Genomic DNA, 15,118 nt, shown 5'->3' with positions numbered 1-15,118 from the left:
AGGTTTTTTCATTTATTAGAAATGTATTCTTTGTTTCTATTTTATCAAGTTTAACAATGAAGAGATCTATCAACCAGATTTGTCTTGTTTAAGTTCTGCAGGTGGCTAAGCTTCAGAGAGCATGTTTGAAGAATCCTGCAAAGGTGAACCCTTTTTCCTTTAGTTGAAATGGCATTAATATAGTTTTGAGTTATTAATAGTAGAGTTTGTATTGTTCAAATATATGAAAAAGGTAAGAGCATTAGTGAGGTAGTCTTAAAATTCTCTATGTGCAATGTCTGATGTCAAGTTCATTCTGTAAGACATAGTGATGACATGCATATCTAATAAGGCCTCTGAATGTCAATGATTTTTAATCATGCTATGTCAAGTGAGGTATACGTTCCACTTTATCTGCTAAACTGCAATTATCTTTAGTTTTCTTGTTGTATGTGCTGTCATCTACTATTTAACAGTGTAAATTCAATGAGGTGATTCACTCATCCTTTATTTGATGCATGTCTTCAGGTTGAGGTTTCTTCAAAGTACTCAACTGTGGATACGTTGAAACAGCATTATCTTTTCGTTCCTGCTAAGCATAAGGTTCATGTTTTCTTCTTTTCATACTTCAGACAGGGATCTACATTGCTGAATGGCATGTTTTTATGTACATTTTCCCCCGAAGTTTCTCCTTATTTTGATATTGTGCCATCTGTTTGATCCTTGAATGGACGATTTATTACCAAAAATTCTATGCTATGAACTGATTTTAAGGCTCCCATTTTCCATATGTATGAATTAATTGAAATTGTATACAAATTACACAGATGTACAAAGTTTCTTCTATAATGAGTATCTTATCATTTTTAACCTTATATTTATCAAACAGGATTGCTATCTTGTGTTTCTTTTAAATGAGATGTCTGGAAGTACTACAATGGTTTTCACTCGCACATGTGAGTCTACAAGGCGTATTGCTTTGATTCTTCGAAATCTTGGACTTGAGGCCATTCCTATAAGCGGGCAGATGAGTCAGGTTATGTTCATTTTTTCATTCAGAATAGCTTTGTACTGGTCAAGTTTTAACAGTTCTATGTTTTCTTAATGATATCGTGTTTTGGTAACTGCAATGCACCTACTAACTATTTGTAGTAATTCCTATTCACAGCCAAAAAGGATAGGAGCTCTAAACAAGTTCAAAGCTGGAGAGCGTAACATCCTTATCTGCACTGATGTTGCTAGCAGAGGGCTAGATATTCCTTCTGTAGATATGGTTATCAACTATGATATACCTACAAACTCAAAGGTTAGTACAAAATATTTATAGAGGTTTAAATTGGAAAATGTGGAACAATATAGATACGTTACAATTGAAACAAATCTTAGAAATGTTATTAACAAAGAATATGCTCTGTTTTTTGTTGGTGATACATGTAAACCTAGGTTTTCTCTTGGCAACCTCACTTCATTTTTTTACATTTATGGTTAGCACGAAAAAAGAGATCCCCTTTTAATGATTTTAGAGCTCCTTATACAAGTGAGTTATGACCTTTTTGTTGATGATATTAGCATCAGGTAGGTACTTCTGCACTAGTCTAAGTGTCTAGATGTGTGGAACTCATCCAAAGACCTTTAACCTTAGCAAATTACTTTAATTAATGAATTTATTAAAGTAAGTTCTTTTTATAAGAAAAGGTGAGTTAGTCTAATGAAATTCAAAGGTGTTTTGCATTAGTGAATTAGATAAATCTTAATCATTGCTCTGAAGTGAGTTGAGATCTAATCTCAACTGTAAATCAATTTGGAGTTTAGGGTTTTGCAGATTCAGTTAATAACTCAAACTTATAAAAGGAAGGCTAGGTGAAGGGAGAAGACACATCAAGTGAGCACAAAGGCAGTGAGATAGAGAGGATTTCAATGATTGGGTGGAGAGGGACATTCATCCAAGTGTGCAGAATCTAGATTCTAGAGGAAGAGATCAGGGGGAAGCAAGAGAGAGAGAGAGAGCTATTAGTCACATAGATTAAAGGATTGAGCAGATATAGGTTTCCTCAAGCAAAAAATCCAAGTTTTCTTGTTTGTAATTTTCTTCAGTTCCCAAGAAGGGATGCCCTTGTATGCTATAAAGCTAATGTTAATGGGCAATAGATTTAAAGAGTATAATTTTTTGTGAGCTATTAGTCACATAGATTAAAGGATTGAGCAGATATAGGTTTCCTCGAGCAAAAAATCCAAGTTTTCTTGTTTGTAATTTTCTTCAGTTCCCAAGAAGGGAAGCCCTTGTATGCTATAAAGCTAATGTTAATGGTCAATAGATTTAAAGAGTATAATTTTTTGTGTTCATGCATGAGGTTGGCTATTTTGCTTCAACTATTTTAATTATTTATTTACTTGTTAAAATTCTAGCAGTGCATTTATTTAGTAATCTACAATAATTAAATTAAAAGCAAGTGGTTTACTAGGAAATAACTTGCTAGATGTTAGGGTTAAAGAAATTTATCAGAGCTTACATTCTGAGAGGGAGGCCAATTTCTAAGTTTTGCATAGAAGTCAATGTTAGAACAGTGTTAAATTCCATACTGAAGGGATACTATGCTATTTTTTGTATAGAAAATCCACAGAAGTCATGCAGTCTGTCCATGCAGGAGTACTGTCCAAGAGTTGCAATAGTAGTTCGTATGGTAGGACAAGTTGTATAGGTGATGTGAATGCTATACTTACATGCATGTGTGTGGGTGACAAGTGATGGCAACAGTTGTATGTGCATAGCACAGGGTGACAATGTGACCATATGTGCATAAAACAATGATGATAGTAGCTGCGCGTGTGATATGGGAGACAACAACAACCATACTTGAAGTACGAGAGACAACAATAACTATATGTGATGTTATCGGTGATGGTACCAGCTGTACGTCCACGGTACAAAGTGATGTCAACAAGGTATGAGGTGATGGAAGAAAGCAGAAAAGTGACAGTAACACTGTATAAGTTGACAATAGTAGGCCATACAACCAGAAAAGGCACAAATTAGACCAATCTGTAGTGATTGGTGGAGGTCATTCTTTAGAGGGAGAGAGGGAGGCCGTACTAAACAAAGGTTTGACATAAATTAAAATTTTGAGGGCGTTTTAAAGGACCAAAACACAAATCCATAGAGATTTACAACAAATCTATCGGATATGCAAGGAGATATTAGTAGATCTATAAACCATAAGCAATTTCTTGTTCTTGTGGGTACTAGAAGGACTTAGCACATGATAGTTTTTTTTAGATCTAGCAGTGGCAACAAGTAGTCTCAGATTTGAAGATTGGTTGGATACAACATCTAACTTCCTATCCTAGAGGGTGAGGGTGACCTTACTTCTAAAGTTTGATAACCTTAGGGGGATTACAAAAAAGGTCGTTCTTGCATTGATAGATGCAACACTCAAGGTGGCTCATAAAAAGGACATAAGAGCCCAAAGGGTAATCATGGATGAAGTACGGGATCATTTGATGCCACACTTGGTAGAGAAGTAGTGAAGCAAAGAGATGTTTATGGCTTTGGTGGACCCGCTCCAGAGTGATAACATGAACAGAGTGATGATCTTGAGAAATAGGCCGAGATTGATCTAGATGTTGAGGTCTAATAATGTTACTAACTATTTCATGAAGATCAACCAAATAAGGAATTAGCTTGCAACTATTGTGGAGAGAGTGGATGAGTCAAAACTCGTCTATAATGTGGTGTTGAATGGGTTGGGTTCACCAAGCTATGGGAAACATTTTCCAAGGGAGTCTGTGCTCGGGAAAAACTTTCCAACAATGAACAACTTTGGGATGATTGCATCTAGGAAGAGGCTCGGGAAGAGTGCAAGACCAACACGAAAGGAGATGGAGAGGAGAACATGGCCTTAACAAGCCAGGTCGAGAAGGGCAAGCAGAGGGGTTCCAAGTGATTTGATTGGATTATTATATTGTTTGTCTTCAATCTCGATGCTTTCAGAGAGGAAAAAGTGGAGAAATAATCTCAGGACCATTTTTACTGATGTGACCCAATTTGGCAAATTGGGGTTTGAAACCTTCTCGGAGCATTATGAGGCATCAAACAATTTTTTTTTTTGGGGGGTAAAACTTTGCTGCATTAGCGCTGCACCATTTTTCCTATTTTACAGACATAAGCCTTTCCAACTGCACAAGAATTGCCTTAATCAGAGTCCATATGTGGAAGTTATGCTAGTCAGAGGTTGAGCTTCATGTTTTGGCCACCATAATTCGAGATGATGCTACGCCAGCCCCCGTTATTCATGGAAAAGGTGCTAGCCATCTAATCATGATGAAAAGACTCTACAAGCGCCAATATTTGTAACTCTAGTTAAGAGTTGGAGTCAAATTTAACCAATAATAGGCTATTAGGCTGTTATAACCAAACCACTAAGAAGAAAAGGGGTTCCATTATTTTCGAGTGCATTTTGTTTCATAGATGAGCAAAGTATTTAAGAGAGATAGGGAGAGAGCACACAAAGAGGATTTGTGCACTATAGTAGCCCACAAGCCACAAGCCTTACTTCTTTGTGCTTGCAACCATTTCCTATCTAGAGAAAGAGAGAAAGTGACTTCATCTTCCAACTGGGTTTTCTCCCAAAAGGGTTTCCCAGATTATATTTTGTGTCAGTTGTGGTTTGTGAGCTTTATTTCATTGTTCTCTATTTTTTGCATAATTATTGCATGCATACACAATAAACAATGATCTATAGATCTAGAATTCTAAAGAGAAATAAACCCTCAAAAGTATAGATTTCGGATCTTTAAGTATAATTTGACCATATCTGTTGTGACGAACTATCCAATGGCATACCCATGGCATTTTATGGATCATTTTGGTATTATAGCAAGTTTCTTTGGTATATTGTGGAGATTTGCAGGGGATCTAGATTGGCTAAGCCAAAAGTCATAAAACCATAGTCATGGTCGAGGAATTTGTCAATAACCCTCGTGATTCTGTAGAGGAGAGGTTTTCATGGTTGGAGGCACAATTGCAGATGTAAATCCTAATGTGAGTTTCATCATGGCATCCCTGACCAATAAGTTCAGACTATTCGAAGAAGATGTGGGTTTTAATAGAGAGGAGAGGTTTGATCAGAGGGGAGATCAAAAGATTGGGAAGAAGAAATAAAGGAGTCATAGAAAGAACCCAAAAAAGATCCACCCAGTTCGAGTGTTGTGAATCATTTACAATCCTTGTTTAAAATGGAAGCAAAGGTCGATATCAATCCATAACAAGGTGAGATAGACGCTCTGAAGCTAAATCATTGGTTGTAACAACTAATTTTTTTTAGTGTTCATCATTTAGAGGAAGAACAAAGAATTTTATTTGCGCGATTGAAATTAGAAGGCCATGCCCTAACCTGGTGGGAAAGCCCCACAAAGTCCTTGAGGTTGGAGAGAGATCTTCCAGTGACTAAGTGGGAAGACTTTAAAACCCTCATAAAGTCACAATTTTACCCTATTAGTTATGTAGAGGACCAGTGGATCTGATGGCACTACTTCAGCCAGACGTAGGGGCAGTGTACATGAGTACACCATAGAGTTTAGAAAGATGGTCATTTTGTTGGGTATCTTTCCAAAGAACCCAGATATACTTCTCAAGTGTCCGGGTGTTTGCACAACCATTTGCAAAAGCTATTGATGTTGTTCAAGCCTAGATTAGTGGATGAGGCTTGTGTGCAAGCATAACTTTTGAAAACATAGGCTTGAAGAAAGACAATCAAGTCGATCAAAGCAGAACGAACACTAGGACACTTCTAAGGAAGGGAAGAAGAAGTGGAAAGGGGGAAAAGATAAAAATATTGCAGCCACAACATACAATGCAGAGACCCTAGCAACAACTGCAACCACTGTAGCATTGGTAGACATACAAAGGAGAAGTGTTGGAAGTTGCATCCAGAGCTTAACCTGAAGAATAAAGAGAAATATAATAAGAAGAAGAATCTCATTGCCACTGATTCGAGCAACCAAGTTGAAAGCAACTCTGTCGTGGATGAGAAGATTGTCTATACATCAATGCAAAAGGAGGTGAATTTGAGTAGGCCTCAACAACAGGAAGAGAACGAAGAGACCAATGTCTTCCAAATGAAGATACATGTTAAAAAAACCAAGATTGATGCTCTATTTGACTCAGGATCATAGACGAATCTCATTGCAGTAGAGCTGGTCAACAAATCTATTTGACTTAGGATCACAGACGAATCCCATTGCAGTAGAGTTGGTCAACAAATTGGGATTGGAAGTTCGTGATCATCCAAGCTCATATCCATTGGGATGGGTAAATGATGATGAGAAGATATAAAAGTAACAAAACAATGCAAAATTCGATTTGTTATTAGTGTTGATTTTATTGATGAAGTAGAATTAGATGTAGTTTTCGCTGATGTATGCAGAGTGGTGTTTGGAAGTCCCTACATGTACATGCATGATGCAAAATTTATGCAGAGAGTCTACTATTACCAACGTGTAAAGAATGGAAAATCGTTCACCAGAAACGCACACAAAGGCAAGTCGAAATTTCGTTGGTAATTGCCAACCAAGCTAAGAAATTGATCAGTTCTAGCAAGAAGTTTGTTTTACTATTTTTAAGAGAAAATTAGTTTGTAGAAGAGTCAGTAAAAGAAAAGGCATCCCTCAAGGGGTGTACTAAAAGACAAAAACACCAACAGGAAGTGTTGCTACAAGCATACAGGGATGTGTTCTAGGAGCCTAAAGGGATATCACCTAAGAGGGAAGTGGAGCACGAGTTCCAAGTTTTGTCAGACTTCCCATTGCCAAATATTGGGTTGTTCATACCGTTTGTTATATAAGTGAGGTGAATAAACAATTGCAACAATTACTAGAATATGTTGTCCTTCGACTAAGTACATCACCATGTGGGTCACCCATCATAATTGTGCCAAAGAAGGATGGGACATGGTGAATGTATATAGATTATAGGGCGTTGAACAAGATCATACTCAAGAACATGTACTTCTTGCCCAAAATAAATGATTTTCTAGATTAGTTGCAACAAGTGAAATGCTTCACCAAGCTATACTTAAAGTTTGGATAAAACCATGTTTGAGTTAGAGACGAAGATACTTGGAAGACCACCTTCAAAGCCAGGTGAGGTTTGTATGAGTGGTCAGTCATGCCATTTGTCTTATGCAATGCACCAACTACATTTATGAGGTTAATGAATGATATATTGTGTCCTTCAATAGATTAATTTGTTAGATCTCAAACTTTTGTGATCCATATTGTAAATGAGAATGTCTTTTGCATTAATCACATCATTAGGATTTGGTCGACGTTTCGAACCAACTAATGTGGTTCATCCTCAGGACAAAGGTGAATAATAGATTAATTTGTTATTGTCTATTTGGATGATACACTGGTATATAGTGCTACCTGAGAGGAGCACATCTCACATTTGACACCAGGTGTTGGAGACATTAAAGAAGCACTAGCTGCTGGCAAATCTCAAGAAATGTGAGTTGGCACAATAGTCTTTGGTGTATCTGGGATATGTGATAGGTGGAGGAGAGGTGAAAATAGATCTTGCCAAGATGGAAGCCATCATGAAGTGCTTGGTACCTACAAATGCTTTTGAAGTTAAGAGTTGGGGGTAGCACATTATTTGAGCAAGTTCATAGCCTCTTTTTTAGTAGTAGCGCCACTCCATGTCGTAATAACGAGTGGGAAGAGTTTTCAATGGGGAAAGGGTCAGCAGAGGGTCTTTGAGGAGCTAAAGAAGATCAGTCAAACACCAATTTTGGCATTTTCAAACTTGCAACAACCCTTCAAAGTGGAAACGTATGTGAGTCAGTATGCTATGGGAGCAGTCTTGATGCAGGAATGAAGAACTGTATGCTACCATTTTGAAGTATTTCATGGTACCTTACCTACACCAAGGAGCTCTATGCCTTGGTGCAAGTTGTGAAGAAGTGGGAACACTATTTGATGGGAAAGGAAACAGTATTCACACGGATATCTAGCCATTTCAGTACTGTAGGACCAAAGTAAGCTACAACAAACAAGGCATTACAAGTGGATGGGGTTTCTAGAATAGTTTAATTTATTGATCAAGTATAAGAAGCACAACACAAACAAGTTGGTCGACATGCTTTCAAGGTCATCCACATCCATGGAGCCATTTACCCATGAAGCATACAAAGAGGCATATTTAATAAGGTGTTTCAACAATTGTAGAGCTAGAGTCATGCACACGACAATGACAACACAATTGACTACCATCTCTAGGATGGGTTACTCTACAAGTTGGATACGTTATCTGTTCCCAAAGGTGAGTGATTGTAGTTGATTAAAGAGGCTTACACCTTGAAGGTTGTTGGGCACTTTGGCCCATGATGCAAGAGCAGGTAGCTAGGTTCATAAGAAGAAACATGCTTTGTTGTAATAACAAGCCTAGTAATAGGAAATAGGGTCTATATCATTTCTTACGTGTACCTAGTCATCCTTGGGAAAGCATTTCCATGGACTTTGTGGGAGGTTTACCAACAATCAGGAAGGGACATGGCTACTTGTTCGTGGTAGTTGACAGGTTCAACAAGATGTGTGTTTTGATGCCCTGTAAAAAAACATCAGTGGACAAGAAGCAACAAACTTGTTCTTTGGATAGGTCTGGGTGCACCTAGGGACACTGCGGGGTGTCGTTTTCGATAGGGACACAAGATTTCTTAGTGCATTCTGGATTACATTGTGGGAGATGATAGGCATGAAGCTATAAAGAGGTCTACAACATTCCATCCACAAACAAATGAACAGATAGAAGTAGTCAACATGACTTTGATGCAACATTTGACGGGTTACAATTAGAAGCATCTAAAGACCTGGGATGAAAATGTAGTCTATATGCAACACTCTTATAATAGAGTAGTCCACACTTTTATTGGTATACCCCATTTGAAATTTGTTTTGGATATTTGCCACCTTCACCTTTGGATATTGCATATGGGTACAACAAACATTGTAGAAGTCACAAGAAAAATATAAGCCAAGAATGATCAACACAAAATAGAGAAGTCATTTAAGGTTGGAGACAAAATATGGTTACAATTGAACAAGAAGAGGCTACAAGGCCTTGGTAAGAAAACCAAGGCTATGTGATATGGTCCCTTTGAAATACTAGAAAAGGTGGGAGATAATGGCTATTGACTCAATCTACCCCCCTACATGTGCATTTAATCAGTTTTGAATGTAGAGAATCTAAAACTCTATGAGCCTTCCATGTTAGATCAGAAAGAGGAACAAATCCTACCTTCAATAGAGGAATTGGCAGTTGATTCTCATGTGGAGTTGACAAAAGATACAATTTTGTAGAGGAGGTCCAAAATTATGAGACAAGGGTAGCATGACCTTTGGCAGATTAGGTTGAAAGGACAAACTGACAGGCAAAGGCTAAATGGTACACTCGAGAGGTGGAGGAAAAATGTTCTCACCTCATTAGAAGCTTTTGGGGACCATAAGCCTCCCAAAATGGGGCTTTGTGATCCAAATTGGACTATTATATTGTTTTTCATCCATCTCATTGCTTTCAAAGCGGGAGAAGTGGAGGAATCAACTCACAGTACCATTTTTACAAGAAGAACCCATTTTGGCAAATTGGGGTATGAAACCATCCGAGAACATTTTGAGCCATAAAACGACTTTTTTTGGGGTGTAAAACTTTGTTGGTTTAGGGCCACACCTTTCATACCTATTCTACACACAAAGACCTTTCCAACGACGCAAGAATCGCCTGTTAGAGAGGATGCCATGTCAGCCCTCATTATTCATGGAAAAGGGACTAAGCATGTGATCATGGTGACGAAGACTCTAGAAGAGGCAATATTGTAACTCTAGTTAAGAGTTGGAGTCAAATTTAACCACTAGTAGGCTATCAAGCTATGTTATAATCATGCCACTAGGAAGAAAAGGGACTCCATGTTCTTGGCATGCATCTTGTTCCATAGATGAGCAAAGTAGCTGAGAGGGATAGGGATAGAGCACATAGAGAGGATTTGTGTCCTGTAGTAGCCCACAGGCCCCAAGCCTTACTTTTTACTTGCAACTATTTTCTATTTAGAGAAAGAGAGTAGAGCGACTTCACCTTCTAGCTGGGTTTTCTCTCGTAAGGGTTTTTCAGGTTATCTCTTTTGGTAATCATGGTTTGTGAATTTTTATTTCGTTGTTCTCTATTTTTTGCATAATTATAATTTGCATGCATGTGCAATAAACAATACTTTACGAAACCATAAATCTAAAGAGAAATAAACCCTCAAAAGTGTAGATTTTGCATTATTAAGTATAATTTTATTTGATCTATTGTGATGAACTGTCTAGTGGAATATCCACGGTAGTTTACAAATCACCAAGGGTAATGGTGAGGGATCACAACTGGGGAAGAAGAAAGGCACAAACAAACTCAAGTGCTTCATTTGTCAAAAGAATGGGCATTATGCATCACAGTGTTCAGATAAGAAGGGGAATGGGAAGTTGCACTAGACGACATCAACAAAGGTACAATTTGATGAGTTTGTAGCAAAGTTCGAGAAGGACTTCTCATTGTTTTGTTGTCTATCTACAGGTTGGGGAAGAAGAAAGGCAAGCCATGAGATGGAGTCTAAGGCTAGCATGCAAGGAGATGGAGAGGAGGACTTGGCCTTGGTCAGTTAAGCTAATAAGAGAAAAGGGAAGGGTTCCAAGGTTAACAATGAGGGATCACAATCGGGGAAGAAGAAAGACTTGAGCAAGCTCAAGTGTTTCATGTGCCGCAAGAATATGCATTAAGCATCAGAGTGTTTGGAGAAGAAAGGGAAGGAGAAGTCACAACAAACAACAACATCAACAAAGGTACATCTTGATGAGTTTGCAACGAAATTTGAGGGCTTCTCATTATTCTCTTGTCTATCTATGAACACCATCACCAAGAGTGCTTGGTATGTAGACAATGGTGCATCACATCATATCACAAAAGCATGGGAGTGGTTTAGTAGTCTAACGAAGAAAAACTCAGGGATTCATGTGGAGCTTGGTGGTGATGCCAAGTATGTAGTGAAGGGAGAGGGAACCATTAAGTTCATGCTCAAGTCAAGAGGAACATTGGAGGCCAAGGACATGCGGTATGTACTAGGGATGAAGAAGAACTTGCTCTTAGTATCAATGATGGAGGACAGGGGATATATAGTCATGCTTAGGAATGGGAAATTGCTCATTATACAAAGGATTATAGCCTAGACACAGTGGTCGCCATCGGGGTTATATAGGGCAACTTATATAGGTTTCAAACCTATTTTGGCTTTGATACATGACAATGGAAAATTATGCAAGTTTTAGCACAAGAGGATGGGACATTTGCACTACAGAGCATTGCCAATCTTGACAGAGATTTTCATTGGTCCCCAAAGTTCAGTGTTGAGCAGTAGGGCATGTGCAAAGGGTGTGCACCTAGCAAGAATGCCAAGGCTACTTTTTTTAGCAACAAGAATAGGTCCAAAGGGATCCTGGATCTCATTCATTCAAATCAAAATGTATGTGGACTAATGTTAGTGGTATTAATATAGGGAGTGTTGTACTATATCATGTTTATTAACGATTATTCCAGGAAAACTTGGACCTTTTCATGAAGACCAAGGATGAGGTATTAAGATGATTCTGGGAGTTCAAGGCCCAAGTGGAGAACTACATAGAAAAGAATATCAAGGCCTTGAGGTCAGATAATGGGGGTGAGCACACATTTATGACTTAAAAGGATTTTCCCGATGCAAGTATTAAGAGGGAGTTGACAATCTCGTACAACCTTTAGTTAAATAGGGTTGCAAAGAGAAAAAGTGGTCATTGGCTCAACGAAGGCTATGATACATGACCAAGATTTGCTTATGTTTCTTCGAGCAAAAGTGTGTAACACTGCAATGCATGTGCAGAACATGAGTCTTCACAAGATATTGGGGGACAGTAATCCAAAGGAGGCATTCATTGGGGTGAAGCAAGAGATAGAACATTTAAGGATCTTTGGTTTTCCAATATACATTCATGTGCATGTGGAGAAGAAGACGAACTTGGAGTCTTCAGGAGAGAAGGGGATATTTGTTGGATACAATGAGACCTCAAAAGCTTACAATATCTTCATGCAAGTACAAAGGAAGACAAATGTGAGTAGAGATGTTGAGCTTAAGGAGAACTTGACATCTAGAAAGTCTCCCAAGTTGCCACTAGCAGTTACAGAGACAAGGAGTAGGAGGCTCGAAGCGAGAACAACATTCAAAGACTTCTAGTTCAAGGTGTCAACATTCAAGTGAGAGGAGTTAGTAGCTCCTTCCAATTTTATTAGGAATCCTAGGTGGTTTGAGCAAACATTAAAGGATGCTTAGGAGCATGTTGAAGCGCTTAGGAGCACATTCATGGAGAGCAACCTTTGAAGAAGTTTTTGAACTGCATGGCATTTTTTACTAACATCATTGAGGAGGCAACAAAGCAGGTGGTTTGGTGGAATGCCACGGTGAAGGCTAATGCATGGAACATTGTGCCTGGAGTGTTAAATTCTCGAAGCTCAACAATCAGTTTAATGTGCTAGTAAATTTTATACCCAGATTTTAATTTTCCCGAATAGCCAAAAAATTTAAATCTGAAATCTATGTACAATTTACACAATTGAGCTTCTAACAATTTATGCACACAAAAAATAAATTTAAACACCCAATGTTTACACAGTTATGTACCTCGAAAAAACCCCTAGTGTGGAGTAAAAATAACAAAAATGAATTTTATTAGGTTTCAAGAAAATATTACAACAACAGTCTCAGAAATCGGTGCTTCCCTTTTGCTTGGTATGGCTTGAAGCCCAAGACTCAACCTCTTTTCCTATTCATTCAACCTAGAGTATGGCCCCTCTCCTTAGTTGATTGATTTTCTTGTTTTTCTTCCATGTCGACCATGTTCTCTCTCACTCAAAGTGATTTCCAAAATAATGTGTCCTTCACTCACTCATTCTAGAAATTTATAATTATTCCAAGACCAAATACCATGGGTTATCAGAATACCATGGGTCTATATAATGGGTTATCAAAATACGGGTCTATGGGTGCAAAGCCCCATCACTTAGCCCACTTGCCCGACACATAAGAACACTCCCAATTCTACCCAAAACATCAACAAATCTAGTGCCCAAAATCTAGCATGGTATCAAAGCATGGTCTTTGGGAAGGGCAGTTGGATCTGAGATTTGCATAGGTGATAGCTCCGAGAGGGAGTTGTAGAAACTATTGTAGGTAGTAGCAGTGTTTTGAAGACCCATGCCAAGAGAGTTAGCCAAAGTATGGTAGACTACTTGTATGGGCCATGAAGGTCAAGATTAGCAGGCCTCGTGAGACATGGAGCACATCGTTCACATGAGTTGTGGACAATTATAACTTGGTGTGTAGACGGAGAAAAATGAATGAGAGATGCATTCATCAGATGTGCTAGGATCTTGAGAGGAGATCGAGACAAGAGAACGAGTGATTCATTATGATCCAAGTGTAAAGGGTTGTGAAGAGATCTGAGCTTGGAGGGGTCGAGTAAGGGCCAAATATGTTTTGTGATAGGAGAGGGGTTGTTAGGTAGGATCGAGATGGTCAGAGGGTTGAGATAGCCATTAGAGATCCAATTGAGAAACTTGGAGTTAAAGTCGAGCAAAGAACTTGAGGGTCAAGAAGGCTTGCAATCTAGAGTTAGAGGGATTCAGGCTTTAGAGGGAGTGAGCGGGCTCAGAGGAAGACAACCTTTAGGTTCAAGAAGTCATGGTGCAAGATGGCCATGTAGGATGCCGAGGAGAGGGAGTCTTCTAGGAGCAGGGTGTCTTCGAAGAAGGGTCCCTATCATACAACTAGAATTATTTTTGTGTCATATGGAGTAGTTGTGGTAGCAAATCAAGGGTGGAAATGTGTTCCAGGTTCAAAGGTAGAGCCACTTCTAGGTGGTGTTGTGAGAATACATCCCTCACTAAGAGGGATTGTTGATGTTTTGGGTAGCATCAAGAGTATTATCACATGTGGGGCAAGTGGGCTAAGTGATGGGGCTTTGCACCCATAGACCCATGGTAATTTGATGACCCATGGTATAGTATTGCAAACTACAAGTACAAGGGTGAGTGAATCATTCTTGTGGCTTGGCAAGTGGGTTGAGCAGGGCACAGAGATGTGCAGGAGCACAAGACATTCAGACAGAGATTCTCTCAAGTAAGCAAGAGATCTGCATGAGTAATATTGCAGGTTTGTTGTGAGTGAGATACTTGGAAGGACATTCAAGTTTTTAACCTTTGCAAATTACTTTAATTAAAGGATTTATTAATGTAATTGTTTTTTATAAGAAAATGTGACTTAATCTAATGGAATGCAAAGATTATTTGCATTAGTGAATTAGATGAAAATCGACCATTGATCTCTAATTGAGTTGAGATCTAAACTCAAACGCCAATCAGTTTGGAGACTAAGGCATGGATTTGGCCAATAAATCAAACTTATAAAAATAAGGCTAGGTTAAGGGAAAAGACATATCAAGTGACCACAAGACAATGAGGTAGTGAAGATCTTAGTGTTTGGGTGCAAAAAGGACATTCATCCAAGTGTGCAGATTCTAAAGGAAGAGAGCAAGGCGTAGCAAGAGAAAGAGATGTATCAGCTAGCAAGATCAAAGGACTGAGCAGGTATAGGTTTCTTCAGCTGAAAAAAATTCTAGGTTTTGCTATTTTTAATTTTCCTTATTGGGCATTTAATTTCCCAGGAAGGGAAGCCCTTGTATGCTGTAAAACTAATGTTAATGGATAGCATATTTGAAGGGTATAATTTTATAAGGTTTGTTATTTTGCTTCCACTGTTTTAATTATTTATTTATCTGTTAAAATTCCAGCAGTGCATTTATTCAGTAATGTGCAGTAATTAAATCAATGGCAAATGATTTACTAGGAAATAACTTGCGAGAAGTTGGGGTTAAGGAAACTTAACACTTCATCCTTACCAGCATCCAATGTCAAATGAGAACAATCGGGATGAATTTGACAAGCCATTTCATCGATTAATTTCATTTGAGGGATATTGCCTCGATACACCTACTTAATAGTCAAAGCTCTTAGTTGAATGAGTATTGGGAC

General features: G+C 38.4%; 1 protein-coding gene across 1 annotated transcript in view; it reads left to right on the top strand.

Annotated features, from left to right (window-relative positions):
* LOC149138246 (DEAD-box ATP-dependent RNA helicase 10-like) overlaps positions 1-15,118 on the top strand; it is a 191,109-nt gene that overhangs the window by 168,356 nt on the left and 7,635 nt on the right. Inside the window, exons 7-10 of the mRNA XM_089450305.1 lie at positions 102-143; positions 508-582; positions 869-1,015; positions 1,148-1,285. Of these exons, the coding sequence (XP_089306431.1) occupies positions 102-143; positions 508-582; positions 869-1,015; positions 1,148-1,285 (402 nt within the window). The remainder of the gene's footprint in view (positions 1-101; positions 144-507; positions 583-868; positions 1,016-1,147; positions 1,286-15,118) is intronic.

Source organism: Pinus tabuliformis, chromosome X, assembly GCF_031772625.1.
Source record: "Pinus tabuliformis cultivar Carrire ecotype Pingquan chromosome X, CPIR1, whole genome shotgun sequence".
NCBI classification, from domain to species: domain Eukaryota; kingdom Viridiplantae; phylum Streptophyta; class Pinopsida; order Pinales; family Pinaceae; genus Pinus; species Pinus tabuliformis.
The sequence above is the reverse complement of the archived record's forward strand: the minus strand, read 5'-3'. Positions and strand labels throughout refer to the sequence as shown.